Genomic DNA, 17,845 nt, shown 5'->3' with positions numbered 1-17,845 from the left:
AGGTCTTTTGTCCGTAAAATTGGGGGGGGGGCTGGGGAGGAGAGAGAGAGACCCATTACAGTACTGTAGGATCAGTTGAGTGTATCCAATAAAAACCTAGCTTGGCATAGGGTTAAAAATAAAATAAAATAAGAAGGTGATTGGAGTGTCTAACGGGTCTTAAGTGTGTTTGATTTATTTATTGGAACGTAAGCCTGACATCCTATTGCACACTCAGATTCAGCAAAGGCCTTCTTAAGACGACTGTCCATTGACAATGGGGACTTTGTATGAAGTTGAGAGGAGAGTTCGTAAGGCAGGGGACAAGCGACCCAATGGGCAAAGGAAGGGAAACCCAGAAGGCAAATTTATTTTGCCTGGATTTAGCAGCACTTTATGGGGTTTATTATTAGTGTTGTGAAGGACCACCAAGGACTTCCCCACTGTCCTCGTCCCCACACTATGGTTGCCTCCTGCATGCTTGCAGGATCAGTGCCCCAGTCACAGCAGGGTTTGCTGGGTGGTGGGAATGTCTGCAGCTAGACAAGACACAGGGCAAGACCCTGGCAGTCCTTCTCAATAAGAGAGCCAGTGCGGTGTAGTGGTTAGGGTGCTGGACTTTGACCTGGGAGCCCATGGTTCAAATCCCCACTCAGTCATGAAGCTCTCTGGGTGACCCTGGACCAGTCAGTGGCATAGTGGGGGGGAGTGCTGGGGGTCTGTGGCCCCGGGTGCATTTTTTTGAGGGGGTGCGTGGCAAGATGCCCCGCGACAGGCTCCCTCATTGGAGCCTGGCTCCAGTGAGCGAGGGAGCTATGGAGACAGCTTCCTTGCGTGATGGCCCAACACCACTAGCCGGCCGCAGCTCTGCTCCTGGGTCAGGTCTGACCCGGGGTCGTAGAGGAGAAGGAGAAAAATGAGGACCAAAGAGAACCCAAAATTGACATATTCATCCATTTGTAGCTGGAGCTGATGGGAGCTGGCATCCAACAATATCTGGAGGGCCACAGGTTCTCCACCTTGTGGTGCAAATAGTACTCAGAAGCTTTCTTTCTTTGCACCTTCTGAAAAAAGCAGAAGATGTGTTTGCTGGCAGAAAAAAGGAGGCGATGGTAATAATCTTGCAAAATAACAATAATCATTAAAGGTTATGAGGACACGGCTTCTTTCCACAATTGTAGCACTCTTTTTGCCTTGCCGAACATAATTTCCTGCTTTACTAAAACCCCACTCTTCTTGCTGCTCTCAGTAGCTGCTCTGGGAGGGCGCAGTGTATTCCTCTCCCTCTGCTGGCAATTTCAAAACACAGAACTCTCTGCTTCAAACGTGTAAAGTTGTGGTCAGCTCTGTGGTTCGCTCTGCAACCCTTTGCCCTGTGAACTCCTGTAGTTTAATGGTAGCACATTTAAAAAGTGAAAACCCACACCGGATCTCAGACCAATGTTTTCTCATTTCAACTGCCGGAGCACTTGTGAGGTTTGCTGACATGGGACTATAAACCGGCAAGGAGGACCCGGCAAGCTTTTTTGGGTGGGTGGAGAGGGCTGCCGCTTTGGGCCGCTGCTCAAATCCACACCCATTTCCAGGGCTGGCCTTAGATCAAAGGGTGCCGCCTCCCCCCCCCCCAAGGTGAGCAATGTCATCAGTGGCGCTTCATGTACACACACCCTATGCCTCCGTTTTATTCAGCTGTTGGATACTTAAATTTTGTTTCTGCATTTATGGATTGCTTTCCTTTATTCTGATGCACATGATTTAGTCCTATAATAACAGGCAATACATTTGACGTGGAAAACCAGCAAGCAGGCCTTGAGTGCAACCGTGCTCTCCCTACTTGGCTCAGTTGATCAGAGTGTGGTGCTGACAACGCCAAGGTTGCAGGTTCGATCCCCGTATGGGACAGCTGCATATTCCTGCATTGGGGGGGGGGGGTTGGACTAGACCCTAAAATTCTATTATTCTACTTATTCCTGGTGACTGGTATCCGTAGGGCCTCTCACAGTGGGACAGATAACAGAAAGTACTTTTTCATGCAAAGCACACTTCAGCTATGGAACTTGCTCCTACAAGAGGCAATGACGGCTACCGACTTGAATGGCGATTAGACAAATTCATGGAGGGAAAGGCTATTGATGGCTACGAGCTACAGTGGTACCTCGGGTTACAAACGCTTCGGGTTACAGACTTCAATAACCCAGAAGTAGTACCTCGGGTTAAGAACTTTTCCTCAGATGATCAGAACCCTCCAAACTGAAGCATGGGAAGTCCTATTAAAAAAAATTATAATTTGGCAGAATATTTGGATTATTTGATATATATATGTATAATTTGGAATATTTAATGTGATTTGATTGGATTGTTAAAGTAAAAATTTAATTAAAAAGGATTATTATTATTTTAAAAAAAGAACTTTACCTCAGGATGAGAACAGAAATCGTGTGCCGGCGGCGCGACGGTGGCAGGAGGCCCCATTAGCTAAAGTGGTGCTTCAGGTTAAGAACAGTTTCAGGTTAAGAATGGACCTCCGGAACGAATTATGTACATAACCATAGGTACTACTGTACTATGACTTTGCTGTCCCTCCATGATCAGAGGCAGCAATGCTTCTCAATGCCAGTTGCTGGAAACCAGAGGAGGGGGAGGTATTTTTGTGCTCAGATCCTGCTTCCAGGCTCCACAGGTTGGCCACTGTGAGAACAGGATGTTGGAGTAGATAGGCCAATGGCCTGATCCAGCAGGCTCTTCTTATGTTCTCAACACAGCCACTGTAACGAGGAGCTATTGATAGGCTTACCCTCCCTCAGTTTGCCCCATCCTCCTTTAAAGCCACCCAAGGCTTTGAACTAAGGATGTAAGAAGGGCCCTGCATCATTTAATGAACCAAGGCTCCATCTAATCCTGACTCCCTCAGTGGTGAACCTTTGGGAAGCCCACATGCAGCGCATGAAGGAAACAGCCCTTCATGGAAGGTCCCATTTCACTGTCATGGTTGAAGAACCTATCCCACCACAACGCCCCCTTTCCCTTTAAAAGACACTGGCTGTATCCGGGTCCTACTCAAAGTAGACCCACTGAAGTTAATGGACGTACGTGAGCCATGCCCGTTAATTTGAATCTATTTCTTTCTTTATTACATTTACATCCTGCCAAATTCTGTGCGTCTGTAGGTTGCCAAATTCTGTGCGACTGCCATAAAACTTAGGGAACAAGTTGTACTACCAAAATGATTAAGGTTTTAAATGATAATTTTAGGTTATATTTTAGTGATCAAGATTTAATATATTTTTTTAACTGCCGCTATACCTTAATTGTCTCTGTTATACCCAATTGCAATACAATGTATTCCTTTTGTGTTTTATGATTTTCCTGATATTGTAAGTGACCCGGAACTGATCTGTGACCGTAATAATAAAATTCTATTCTATTCATTTACATCCCGCCTTTCCTCCAGGGAGCTTAAGGGGGCATACTTAGTTATTCTCCTGCTCCTCATTTTTATCCTCACAACAACACCTGTGAGGTAAATTATGCTGAGAGGCAGTGACTGGCCAGGGTCACCCCATGAGCTTCAAGTCCTGGTCTGCTAGGTCCTAGGGATTTGATTCCTGGTCTCCTAGGTCCTCATATACCATACTGGGTCATCTCCAAGTAGGACTAGCATTGGCTACAACCCTATGTAAACCAAAGGCCATCTCTAAGTCCCATGCCAGCGAATTCCACGCCTCAGTCCCATAAGATAACTGAACATGAGAAAGCAGAAATGACCAGCCTAAGGAATGATGCAGAATAGTGAGGCGATCAAAACAAATGCTTAGAGGTGGGGGCCGGGGGGGTGAGGTGGACAGAGTTGAGCCCAGACAAAAGTGATGAGTGAAGAAATGCAGAGACAGCCAGCAAAGCATTGCATTGTCACCTCTTGTCAAGGGGTAGAATCCTTTCCCTCCCCCAGCTCCACACAGACAGCTGCCTTCCCTTTCATCACCTCCCCTGTTTCCCTATCTGGGTCCACACAGGAGGCTTTGATAATACAGAAATAACCCAAGCAGAAGATGTATTGTTGTTTTTTGAAAACACTGTGGTTTGTATCAAGGTAGACTCAGAGTAGACCCATTGGGTTGTACCCAATATCAATCCTACCCTGAGTCGTCACACTGAAGTGAATGAACGTGATGAACTAGGGCCTGTCCATTTCTACATTAGAAATGAGCATTAGATCCAGTAGTGGCCGACTCTGGGGTTGCGGTGCTCATCTCGCTTTATTGGCCGAGGGAGCCGGCGTGCAGCTTCCGGGTCATGTAGCCAGCATGACTAAGCTGCTTCTGGCGAACCAGAGCAGCTCACGGAAACACCATTTACCTTCCCGCCGGAGCGGTACCTATTTATCTACTTGCACTTTGATGTGTTTTTGAACTGCTAGGTTGACAGGAGCAGGGACACCAAGCAACGGGAGCTCACCCCGTCACGGGGATTAGAACTTCTGATCGGCAAGTCCTAGGCTCTGTGGTTTAACCCACAGCGCCACCCGCGTCCCTTGGGTAAGACTTAGCCATCTTCAAATATTTGAAGGGCTGTCACACAGAAGATGGAGCAAGCTTGCTTTCTGCTGCTCTGGCGGGTAGAGCCCAAGCTGATGGGTTCCCATTGCAAGGAAGGTGATTCTGACTGAACGTTAGGAAGAACTTTCTGACTGTAACAGCTCTTCGAAAGTGGGAAGGGCTGCTTCGGCAGGTGGTGGCCTCTCCTTCATTAGAGGCTTTTAAACAGAAGTGGGGTGACCATCTTGTCAGAGATTCTTCTGGACACTCCCATCCCCTGCCCCTCCCCCTTTCCCATTCACTAGCTTTGCGGGTTTGGGAGATACTTATCTGCAAAAGCAGAGATGTCATTTTCTGCTTGCCAAAGGTCCAAATCACTCTTGCAAGGTATGCAAATCATTGTTGCATGCACTGGGTTTTTCCACATTTGGCTAATTGCACATTGTATTCATCATCCATAAAAACCCCCAGACATCTCTCAAAACAGGAGGCTTTGAAGGTTAACACTTCCACACCTTGAATGGAGCCCAGAACATCCCAGTAACTTAATCCAAGTTAGTACTGTTAAGCCTGCTCCACTTCTTAGAGCAGCAAAAAGTTTTGAAGGCCCAACACTTACTAAACTTTGATTTTCTTAGGAAGGAGGTCCCTGGCATATTGTAGTAAGGTAAAGGCCCCTGACCATTAGGTCCAGTCGTGACCGACTCTGGGGTTGCGGCGCTCATCTCGCTTTATTGGCTGAGGGAGCTGGCGAACAGCTTCCAGGTCATGTGGCCAGCATGACTAAGCCGCTTCTGGTGAACAAGAGCAGCGCATGGAAACGCTGTTTACCTTCCCGCCAGAGCGGTACCTATTTATCTACTTGCACTTTGACATGCTTTTGAACTGCTAGGTTGGCAGGAGCTGGGACCGAGCAACGGGAGCTCACCCCATCGCGGGGATTCGAACCGCCAACCTTCTGATCGGCAAGTCCTAGGCTCTGTGGTTTAACCCACAGCGCCACCCGCGTCCCATATTGTAATAGTTGTATTTATTTACAAATATACAGGTGGCGTGTGGAGCAACAGGCTGCCTTTTGGAGCACTGAAGTTGTGCGCCTACACAATAAGAACTCTGAAAGGCATAGTTGCTGCTATGTCAGGTCTCTAGGGCAATGGCTGGTACCCTAAAATGCAGCCAGAACTCAATGTTTAGTTCTCTGTGTTACTCACCTCCCCCTTAAAACTGCAACGAGCCTGGATTACATCATCTTTATCCCCCCCCCAAAAAAAACCCCAATACAGTCATACCTCGGGTTACAGATGCTTCAGGTTGCATTTTTTTCGTTGTGCGTACCGCCGAATCCTGGAAGTACCGGAATGGGTTACTTCCGGGTTTGGGTGGTCTCGCATGCACAGAAGTGCTAAATTGCACTTTGCGCATGCGCAGAAGCACTGAATCGCAACCTGTGACGCTGCAGGTTGCGGACGCTGCGGGTTGCGGACGTGCATCCTGCACGGATCACATTCGCAACCCAAGCATCTGTAGAAGCAATTGGCTATCTATTTAGCACCCCAGGCAATACATCACCTGTCTAACAAAGGGATCCAGGCCAGACCTGTCTGGGTCCCAATTTCAAACATTCCTGCTCCTGCGCAACCTCCCAGGTTTACAACAGTGATGCCCTATCCTCCATGCACCAAACCCCAGCCAATAGCCTGGGAATCATGTCCTATCCCAGCTGCAGTTCCTTAACCATACTCACAACTCTGAACCACATTGCAGTAATCACACTGGGGAAGTACCCAATCTCTTGAGAACACCCACTTGCCTCTGCGAGAAAGAAAGAAAGAAAAGGGTGTGTGTGAAAAATCTTTGCTACCTGTCTGCAGATACTCTCACATAACTTGCTAGCTTTCCTGTGTGAAGAAAGTAGAGGCTCTTTGAGAAGAGAAAGAGAGAGAAACAGAAAACAACTGCGATTTTTTAAAAGGTCACTGCCATCATTCTATTTCCCACACTTGCACATTTGTATTTTCTAAGTATCTGTGAGCATGTCTGTCATCAGGGCTTCTGTTAATCACAACTGGGCTTCTGTTCTTAGGCTTCAGCCGAGATAACTTGCCTTTGCCCGGTCTTCTGCAACCTGGTGCCCTCCAAATGTTGCTGGACTCCGTCTCCCACAATCCCAGCATGGGCTCTGTCAGCATGGGCCAGTGGAGTTTAATAGTATCTGGAGGGCACCAGGTTGGGGAAGGTTGCTTAGATTGACAATGAAGCATGCTGCCTTTTAATCAACCCATTCTCTCTTTCAATGTACAGTGGTACCGCGGGTTAAGTACTTAATTCGTTCCGGAGGTCCATTCTTAACCTGAAACTGTTCTTAACCTGAGGTACCACTTTAGCTAATGGGGCCTCCTGCTGCTGCCACACCGCTGGAGCATGATTTCTGTCCTCATCCTAAAGCAAAGTTCTTAACCCGAGGTACTATTTCTGGGTTAGCGAAGTCTGTAACCTGAAGCGTATGTAACCTGAAGAGTATGTAACCTGAGGTACCACTGTACTTCTCCACCCCCATTGTTCAGCCCGGACACTGAGATCCAGCGCTGAGGGCCTTCTGGTGGTTCCCTCATTGTGAGAAGTGAGGTTACAGGGAACCAGACAGAGAGCCTTCTCGGTAGTGGCGCCCGCCCTGTGGAAATAAGCAGCTATCTTACCTTTAAAAGACATCTGAAGGCAGCCCTGTTTAGGGACGTTTTTAATATTTAATGCTGTATTGTTTTAAACACTTGATTGGGAGCCTCCCAGAGTGGCTAGGGAAACTCAGCCAGTTGGGCAGGGTATAAATAATAAATTATTATTATTAAAAGGGGGGAGGGATCTGGATCCATATCTGCCTAGAAGTCACACCCTTTGACCTCAAAGCCAAATGTGTAGTGACTGACTGCAATTGTAGCTAGGTTAAAGGCACTCTGTGCATGCCCAGAAATACTTTGTTGAAGGGGCTGGTTTTCATAAGCAACCCGACTACTGGCTTATTCATTTTTTTCCCCACATAAGCCCTTCTGTGTGCAGGATTTCAGGGTGAGACTTGGGCATAAATTGCTTGATTCAGGGAAGCAGCCCACAGTATAGGAACATGCTGTCGGTGCATCTGGCTCAGTATTGTCTACCCTGGCTGGCAGCAGCTCTCCAGGGTTTCAGGGAGAGAGGCCTCTCCGAGACCTACCTGGAGATGCCAGGGATTGAACTCTGGAGCCATTACATTCAAGGCAGATGCTCTACCATGGAGCTATGGCCTTTGGCATGGTTATGGCAGCATGGCCCCCTTGCCAAAGGAAACACAATTGTGGATGTCACCATGGGCTGGAACTGTGCACTTTCTCAGTGTGCACAAAGGAAGAAAGGCCACGAGAGGTCATGAGTTCCAAGACGCAACTGATTTTTCCAGACCAATTTGAACTGGCCAATAAATGTTGGGCTGTTTTTCTCCCTCCCACCCTGCTCATATCTTTACTTAAATCATGGGTAGGCAAACTAAGGCCCGGGGGCCAGATCCAGCCCAATCGCCTTCTAAATCCGGCCCACAGATGGTCCGGGAATCAGCGTGTTTTTACATGAGTAGAATGTGTCCTTTTACTCAAAATGCATCTCTGGGTTGTTTGTGGGGCATCAGAATTCATTCATTCCCCCCAAAAAAAAATATAGTCCAGCCCCCCAAAAGGTCTGAGGAGCAGTGGACCGGCCCCCAGCTGAAAAGGTTTGCTGGCCCCTGACTTAAATACTTATAGCAGGGGTAGGGAACCTCAGGTTCTTCCCACTTCTGCCCTTGGTGCCATGTGGCCCTCCAGAGATTGCTTTGAAAGGAATGTGGCCCTCCAGCTGAAAAGCTGTTCCCAACCCCTGGCTTAAAGGTAAAGGTAAAGGGACCCCTGACCATTAGGTCCAGTTGTGGCCGACTCTGGGCTTGCAGCGCTCATCTCGCTTTACTGGCCGAGGGAGCCGGCGTACAGCTTCTGGGTCATGTGGCCAGCATGACTAAGCTGCTTCTGGCGAGCCAGAGCAGCACACGGAAACACCGTTTACCTTGCCACCGGAGCAGTACCTATTTATCTACTTGCACTTTGACATGCTTTTGAACCCCTGGCTTATGGTCTTCCAATTTGGTTGTTTAACACTGCTTTCTCTTTCAGATTGGCGATGACCTGGGCACTGAGAAATTCTGCGTCGATGCCAACCAGACAGGAAACGGGAACTGGCTGAAGTACATCCGGGTGGCCTGCTCCAGCGAAGAACAAAACCTAGCCGTGTGTCCTGTGAATGACCAGGTATGATCTGGCTCCATGGAATCCACTTCTCTTCCCCATGCCATCTTGTGTCTCTGCTGCTGTGATGAACCTTTGGGGGCCAGTTGGGCAGTGAGAGTGGAGTTAAGTGTATCACAGGAGAAAGTTCTGATGATTTATCATTTGAATTGATAAATGGTTGCATTTAAAAAGAAAAACCAGAACACCACAGCAAAGTACCCCAAGTTTAACATGCAACAATATTCTCCAGGATCTGCTGATTTGTTACCACACCAGATTCAAGGTGGGACCAGATTACCCACTTGAGTGCATTGACCTGAGGAACTGGCACTTTTAGAAGTGGTTCCATGCTGGCGAGAAATCAAACTTTCCTTGTTATCTTGGGATGTAATAATTAATGATGCCAACTTGCAGCTGTTGTAAGGGTTGCAAACACATTGTGCATTAGGGGAATAGGGTTCCCAGGCCTCCAGGTCTTATCTGACAATAATTCATAATGATAATTTTATACCCTGCCCACATGGCTGGGTTGCCCCAGCAACTCTGGGCAGCTAACAGCATGTATAAAACATATAGTGAAACATCAGACATTAAAAACTTCCCTAAACAGGGCTGCCTTCAGATGTCTTCTCAAAGTTATGTAGTTCTTTATCTCCTTGACATCTGATGGGAGGGCGTTCCACAGGGAGGGTGCCACTATCAAGAAGGCCTTCTGCCTGGTTCCCTGTAATTTTGCTTCTCGCAGTGAGGGAACCACCAGAAGGCCCTCAGAGGAGAACCTCAGTATCTGGGCTGAGCAATGGGGGTGGAGACACCTCTTCAGGTATACTGGGCCAAGGCCATTTAGGGCTTTAAAGGTCAGCACCAACACTTTGAATTGTGCTTGTCACCATTTCAACAATACAGTCATTTGCCAAAGGGAAGAAGAGGCAAGCAATCTATTTCATCTCTGTGGGTCTCCAGCAAGGGCAGGATCCTGTAGCGTACTTTGGCAACAAAAAAAATCAAATAGAGGAACTTAGCTACTGTCTTGGTGAGCTCCTGGTCTCTCCCCTGTAATAAGAAACGTATAACCTCCGTCTCTGCTTTCCATATTCGAATACATTGGTTGTCTAGAAATTGTTGGCGGAGATCATCATACATTTTACATTTAAGGGCATGTGAGCTAGAGTTTCCACCAGGTGGGCATCACATGGGCAAATCCTATCTCCTTCTGCCATACCTGCAAAGGAGGTTAGAAGGATTAGAATTGAACCTAGCCAGCGAAAAACAGGCGAGACAGTCTGTGGGCAGGTAGGGTCCCAGCCAGCGTACCAGATGGAGCTGGTAGACAGCTACCCTGGACACAGAATTGACATGCACAGTTGTGGACTTCCGGTCGGTGCCAGCGCTTAATGGCGGTCCTACCTCCGAGCTCCGGAGAAGGACTGCTTCGCAAGTTCGGGTCTTACCCGCTACGGCAAGCGGGGGACCCCTAAAATCCCAGGCGCTGAAGCCTGAGAACAAGGAGACTCGGTGGGCACCTTTGCGCCCCCCGGTACCGTGAAAGAGCCTTTTTAAAGGCTACGGATCGACATCGGGAGTGAGCGCGGTGCTGAGAGTCGCTACCCAGCCTGCGAAGTGAAGCCGCGTCGCCATAAGCGGAGAGCGCCGATTCCTTCCTGAAAAGAAATTCGGACTGATTCCCCGTGAGTAAGAACTGAAAAATAACTGGGACTTTTCTTAATTTTAAAATTGGGCTAAAAACGGGGGAGATTTAAACAAAGGAAGTCTGCCTCCCCCCGACCGCATGAAAGTGAAAGCAACGGAGCTCTAAACCTGCATCCGTTTAAATTCATCCTTTGATCAGCTAAACCGGACATTTAAACCTTTGATCTCCCCTCTAGCAAGCAGGGCAGAGGGGAGGCGAATTTGACCATTAACTGCATGACTTATTTGAAGGAAAAAACCTCTGCTATCTCATCTACTTGAAAGTCTGAAACGGTCTGCCTTCTTAGTACATTGAGCTGACTTTTCCCTGTGAAGTGACACCTTGATACAAAGTTTCCACAGTGCCTGACTTTTGTACATTTTAAGAAGAAACAGTATAAACAGTATACTGGGCAACTGTGGCAATTGGAAGCTATAAGACTTTAGTAACATTGATTTTGACTGGGTTAATCTCCTTTCTTTCTACATCTTGGATGGTCTCCTTTGTTCATGTATTTTGAAATTTCCTTCTATGGCCATTTTGATTTGCTCCCTCTAGAGGATAAAGTGAAGTCCAGCACGGCCTAAGACAGTGGAATTTTCCAAGGGAGAATAAATCCCGTGGGAATTGACCTTGACATGAGTGGGCCACAAGAAGAGATAACTACAAGAGCCAAGACCAAGCAACAACAACAGCAACAGCTGCAGCTGCAACAAGCAAAGAGAAGAGGTTCGATCTTAGGCGTAACAGCCGGACTAGCTGGAACAACAGGACAGGACAAAGGAGCAGCCGTTTCTATGGAAGCTGTGACAGAAGCTTTGCTTAAGATAAACCAGACTCTGGAGTCTTTGACAAAACAGACTTCAGAGAACACACAAAAATTAACAGAAATATCAACAAGATTAAACCAGAATACAGAATCTATAAATAAATTGGTCGAGGAAAATGCCACCACGCGTCAAATTGCCGAAGAGGCCAAAGCCACAGCTGGAGAGACGCAGGAGAAATTAGAGCCACTTGCCAAGAAGGTCTATGAGCATGATGCAACCTTGGCCTTGTGGGAGTTACAGAGGAAAGAGAGAAATTTAAAATTAAGACTGATTCCGGAGAATGAAAGTGACAACCTTGTGGAATATTTGACACGGGAGTTTGCGGATTGCTGGGACCTGGAGGAAGACGATTTTAAAATCACAACTGCCTTTAGACTCGGCAAAAAGCAAGATAGAAAGACACCAAGAGATTGTTTGATCACACTCAGATCTAAGGAGGAAAGAGATAAAATTTTAGGACTACACTTTGGAAAAGCACTCCAAATTGGAAATTCAGCAGTACAGATCTTTAAAGACATACCAAAATATATCTTGGACTTAAGAAACTTCTACAAGGATTTGGTGCTTTTGTTAAAGAAAAATCAGATCCGCTTCAGGTGGGAATTCCCACAAGGACTGTCATTCGACTACAAGGCAAAGAAAGTGAAAATAAAGACAATTCAAGATAAAGACAAATTTCTGGCAAGATATCAGGAGGACCTACAGAAGGGGACTGTGGACGTACTTGCAGAACAGAGGAGAGCACTGGATATCCTGAATCTCTCGTTTGGACAAAAACCACCACCGTCAGAAGAAGAGCAACAACTTGGAGCTGTTGGAGGAGCCTTAAGAAAATAACAAGATGGCTCTGCAATTCCTTAGTTGGAATTGTAATGGACTGAATGGGCCTTTGAAGAGAAGACAAGTATTTCACATTTTGAACAGAGAACAATTGGATTTGATATGTTTACAAGAAACTCACATAACTAGAGCCCACAGGAGATTACTCACAAATAAAAGGTTAGGACAAGAATTTGTCTCATCAGACAAAGTTAAGAAGAGGGGAGTGGTAATATATGTGAAGGAGAAATGGGCTCCAAAAATGATACTCAAAGATGAACAAGGGAGATATCTGGCTGTGGAGATACAAGTACAAGGAGAAAAACTTTTAGTTGTTGGAATTTATGCACCAAATGAAGGCAAATCTGACTTCTTTAAGGGACTTCATGAAACTTTGACGGACTATCTGGATTATAATATGATAATCATGGGAGACATGAATGGCGTGGTCTCCACTAATATGGACAAGGCACAAAGACTAACAGTCACTAAAGAAGGGAGACTCCCCAAGACTTTTTTCGAAATGACAGAAAACATGGACTTGATAGACATTTGGAGAACAAGGAACCCTCTGGAGAGAGAGGGAACCTTCTTCTCCCAAGCAATGATGACCTGGACCAGAATTGACCAAATCTGGGTTACTAGTGGACTGGCTCCAAAGATTAAGAAAGTGGAAATCTGCCCAAAAACTTGCTCCGACCATAACGCCGTGAAGATGGAGATGAAACTCACAATAACCGGTCAATTTAGATGGAGAATGAATGACACCCTCTTTCGAGATAAGGAGATTCTCACGAAGGCCCAAAAGACCTTAAAAGACTATTTTGAAATAAATTTGAGGACTGACGTGGAGAAAAGAGTGATCTGGGACGCAAGTAAAGCTGTTATGAGAGGATTTTTGATTCAACAAAATTCAATAAAGAGGAAAAAACAAAATGAGAAAAAAGAGAAGATCTTGGAAATGATAAAGGAAGGAGAGAGGAAATTAAGAACAAAACCAAAGTCTCAGGACATTTTAAGAGAGATTAAGTTATATCAAACTCAATATATGGAACTGATGAACCAAGAGATTGAATGGAAGATAAAGCAAATGAAACAAAAGACTTTTGAATCAGCAAAAGTTGAATAAGCAAAAAACTAAAGTCTTAGGGAAAAACCTAACAGATATGGAAAAGGAGAAGTTTCAGGAGGAAACAGGTTTGACAGTGGTTAAGAAAGTCAAATACCTAGGGGTTTATTTAACACCTAAGAATGTTAATTTGTATAAGGATAATTATGAAAAATGTTGGTCAGAGATTAAAAAAGATCTGGAAATATGGTCAAATTTGAAACTGTCAATGTTAGGCCGAATTGCAGTAATTAAAATGAATGTATTGCCTAGAATGTTATTTTTGTTTCAGACCTTGCAGATTCTTGATAAGATGGAATGTTTTAAGAGGTGGCACAAAGACATTTCGAAATTTGTCTGGCAGGGCAAAAAGCCCCGAATTAAATTCAAAATACTGACTGACGCTAAAGAAAGAGGGGGTTTTGCCCTGCCGGACCTAAAATTGTATTATGAGGCAGCAGCGTTTTGCTGGCTGAAAGAATGGATGCTCCTCGAGAATACAGACATCTTGGATCTGGAAGGCTTTAATAATGCTTTTGGTTGGCATGCATATCTTTGGTATGACAAGGTTAACAGTACCTTTAAAAATCACATTGTTAGAAAAGCATTATTTAATGTCTGGATAAGATACAAAGACTTATTGGAAAATAAAACCCCTAGATGGGTGTCACCAGTGGAGGCTAAAGCAGTGAAGAAACTCAATATGGAGGTCGGATGGCCGAAGTATTGGGAAATTTTAGAACAGGATGGAGACAAGGTTAAACTACAAAGTCAGGAGAAATTGAAGCACAAAGTAGAAAATTGGTTTCAATATCGCCAAATAATGGAAATTTTTAAACAGGATAGGAAAATCGGTTTCCAAGTGGAGAAATCAAAACTAGAGACCGAATTGCTAGAACCCAATACTAAGAATTTATCTAGAATGTATAACTTGCTGTTGAAATGGAACACACAGGATGAAACAGTTAAATCTGCTATGATTAAGTGGGCGCAGGATGTTGGACACAACATTATGTCAGATGACTGGGAATGGTTATGGAACACCGGTATCAAATTTACGGCATGTAATGCCTTAAAGGAAAACATTATGAAAATGGTATACAGGTGGTACATGACCCCAGTCAAGCTGGCAAAAATCTATCATTTGCCCGATAATAAATGTTGGAAATGTAAAGAGACTGAAGGTACTTTTTACCACCTTTGGTGGACATGCCCGAAGATAAAGGCCTTCTGGGAAATGATCTATAATGAAATGAAAAAGGTACTTAAATGTACATTTTCCAAAAAACCAGAGGCCTTTCTCTTGGGCATTGTCGGCCAATTGGTGACAAAGAAAGATAGAAATTTCTTTATGTATGCCACAACAGCAGCAAGAATACTCATCGCAAAGTATTGGAAGACACAAGACTTACCTACTCTGGAAGAATGGCAGATGAAAGTGATGGACTATATGACACTGGCTGAGATGACAGGCAGAATCCGTGACCAACGTAAAGAGATGGTGGAAGAAGAATGGAAAAAATTTAAGAGCTATCTTAAGGACTACTACAAACTCAATGAATGTTAAAATGTTGTGGTTGCTAGAAGTAACAGGGTACAGGGATACAAGGTTAGATAATAAAGGAGGACTAAGATGACAGAGATTAGAAAGTAACAACTGGGAGTTGCTAGTTCAAAAATGGACACTGGGATGCAGAGAGGGGGGGTATGGGGAAGTCCAAGAAAAGAGGTTTATGAAAATATCTTTGAAAGTATTTTGTATGTTTGTTTTGTTTTGTGTTTGTTTGTTCTTTTTAAAAAAATGCTGTAAAACCAATAAAAATTTATTAAAAAAAAAAAAAAAGACATGCACAGTTGTGAGTCCAAAATGACTCCCAGACTGCACACCCGGTCCTTCAGGGGCACAGCTACCTGAAGTCTCCAGGTTTGCTTCAACCCTTCTAGATGGCTGGTGGAAGGCCTGAATTTTCACGTGGGCAAGAGTATCTAATAAGCAAGAGTATCTAATAACAATTTTAAAAATCACCAAGAAGACATTGCATGTAGCTTGTAGGCTTCAGCCTGGCAGGAGCTGGCTGCACTCTGAGGAGGCTGCCCTCCTCTGCTCCCCTCTTCCAATTAACCTCCATCTCCAGGATCTGCCCCCATGACATCACCAAGCACCATTCCTAGGTCTCAGGTTTGGGCCCTGGAATTTCAGAGCCTGGGTTGCTCCTGATCTGGCAAACCTAGACAGGAACGGGAGCCTCCTGACAACTCTCAGCACCCTTAACAAACTATAGTTCCCAGGATTATTTAGGGAAGGCCATGACTGTGAAAGTGGTATCACAGTGCTTTGGATGTGCAGTGCAAATGGCACCTAGCCCATCCAAGCACAAAGGCTGCACTAGTTAATCGTTGATTTCAAATGACGATCCTGAGTGAAATGCAGAGGTAAGACTTCCACCTATCAAATTAAAATCCTGGCCCTTTCACCCTGGATATCTGCTTATTGCCATTCTTGCAAATTGAGCATGGCGAACTACTTACCCCTTGCTTTCGGCTTGCAAGGCAAAATACCTGCCATCACACTGTATGGTTTTTAAAGAAGCTTGTGGTGTGTTTTGGATGGGGGCAAGCCTCACTTCTCTCTCCCGGACTGGGGCAAATGGCAGGTCCAACTTTCTGGATCATTTGGCTCAGTGGTTTTTCATTCCTGTAGGGCGCCTACTGAGGGAAGACGGCAAAAAAGGCAGGGAAACCCTCCTGCAACCTGTTGATACTCTGCTCTTTCTAGAACACACAGTCTTCTTGGATAATGGGCAGGGGAGCAGCCCAAATGGTATAGAGAGCCAGCGTGGTGTAGTGGTTGAGAACGGTAGACTCATAATCTGGTGAACTGGGTTCGCTTCCCCACTCCTCCACCTGCAGCTGCTGGGTGACCTTGGGCCAGTCACACTTCTCTGAAGTCTCTCAGCCCCACTCACCTCACAGAGTGTTTGTTGTGGGGGAGGAAGGGAAAGAAGAATGTTAGCCGCTTTGAGACTCCTTCGAGTAGCGATAAAGCAGGATATAAAATCCAAACTCTTCTTCTTCTCTTCTATAACAGCTCCTTTCACGTGTTTCTCTCTGGCTGGAAACAAGAGCTAATGGGAGCCAGAGCGGCTTGCAGTGTGAGCACCCATGCCGCTGTAGATTCTGGGGAAATGGGTTTGGCAGGTTTCTTGGAGTGCCGCAAAAACCAAAAGCGCCTTTTGAGTAGTGGCAATGGTGGCACTTTGGCTCATTTCAGATGTAACAGCAAAATGCTAAGTCATAAAAAATAATAAAAACGCTGATCGGTTCTTGAGCTTTAGCAGTCAAAGTCATAACAGAAGTCACTGCTGCTGTGGGTGCTTGAAACTGCAGTTTTAGTTTCAGAGCGTTAAATAGCATTTAGTTGGACTGAAGCCTGAGCTGTCCATCTCCCTCACCCCAATATCTTATTAAGCTGTTTACGCTTCAGGGTTGTTGTTTTTCTGGTTTTTTTTCCTGCACTTGGCAAAACATATCTATTGTCAATATATGAATATGTATATATTATATAGATACACAGTTTCTGATATCGAGTGTTTTTCAAATGTATGTTGAAAACCGAAAGCTAGCATTCTTGAATCAGCAGGAAGCACTTCCACTATGACCAGTGCTGAGTTGTTTTGTGACATGACCAGGTTTTTGGGGGGAGGGGCGGGAATCTCCAGTAAATAGATGATTAAAATATGATTTCAGGGTTTTATTACTTATTACTTATTTATTTATTGTAGCTGAAACGAGGCTCCCAAAGTGAGCATTCAGATAGAAATTTTGTTCAGTATGATCAGCTCGTTTGAATGGTCAGCTAGCAAAGGTAGGAAAATAAAGAGCACTTTTTAAAAGGTACAACCCTAGAGTGGGGTGAGTGGCTTTCTTAATTTTGAAACATAAGTGACATGCTGGCAAGAGAGGAAATTCATTGATTCTAGAGGAGGAGGAGGATATGTTAGGTGTGTTATATAGCCAAAACCCATTTCAACGAAACAATTTCTGTATTTCTTCTTCCTTTCCTCTTCCCCCTGCAAAAAATAAAATAAAATAAAATGACGTCACAACGTTCTTTACCACTTGGTTCCAAAAGGTATTTCTCTGCCAAAACTACTTAATTCCTTTTGGAAATCATTTTGGAAGTGAACCGACAGCGAGGCTCTTGTCGTTTCCCCTCCTCAGATCTCTTCAGTTTCAGAACTTTGGGAGGGCTGCTGTAACAATGAATATTGGGGGAGAAATAACCTCTGAATACTTCATATATGTGTCTGCCTATCTAATCCAGCCTTCCCTAGCCTGGTGCCCTCAAGAATCCAGGCGTTTGTGACTACAAATCCCATCATTCCCAGCTAGTGCAGCCAGCTGTGTACAGGATCCCAGCCTGGACCAATAACATTTGCATAGAACATCATTCAGTGTCTATATTTACCTAAACCCAGAAGCCAAAACTCTAAGGGGCTGTAGTGGATAGTGGAAGCTGTGGCGTTGCTTGGGTGGTGTAGTGGTTAGAGTGTTGGACTAGGACCTGGGAGACCAGGGTTCAAATCCCCACTCAGTCA

The 17,845-nt window shown here is 45.2% G+C and overlaps 1 protein-coding gene across 5 annotated transcripts in view; it reads left to right on the top strand.

Annotated features, from left to right (window-relative positions):
- Positions 1-17,845, top strand: part of PRDM16 (PR/SET domain 16) — a 473,218-nt gene that overhangs the window by 397,319 nt on the left and 58,054 nt on the right. For all 5 annotated transcript variants that reach the window (XM_081201404.1, XM_081201406.1, XM_081201407.1 and 2 more), the window contains exon 4: positions 8,687-8,821. In XM_081201404.1, coding sequence (XP_081057530.1) covers positions 8,687-8,821 — 135 coding nt within the window. The remainder of the gene's footprint in view (positions 1-8,686; positions 8,822-17,845) is intronic.

Source organism: Podarcis bocagei, assembly GCF_964188305.1.
Source record: "Podarcis bocagei genome assembly, chromosome: 7".
Classification (NCBI taxonomy): Eukaryota; Metazoa; Chordata; class Lepidosauria; order Squamata; family Lacertidae; genus Podarcis; species Podarcis bocagei.
Note: the sequence above shows the minus strand (reverse complement) of the source record. Positions and strands in the feature narration are given on the sequence as shown.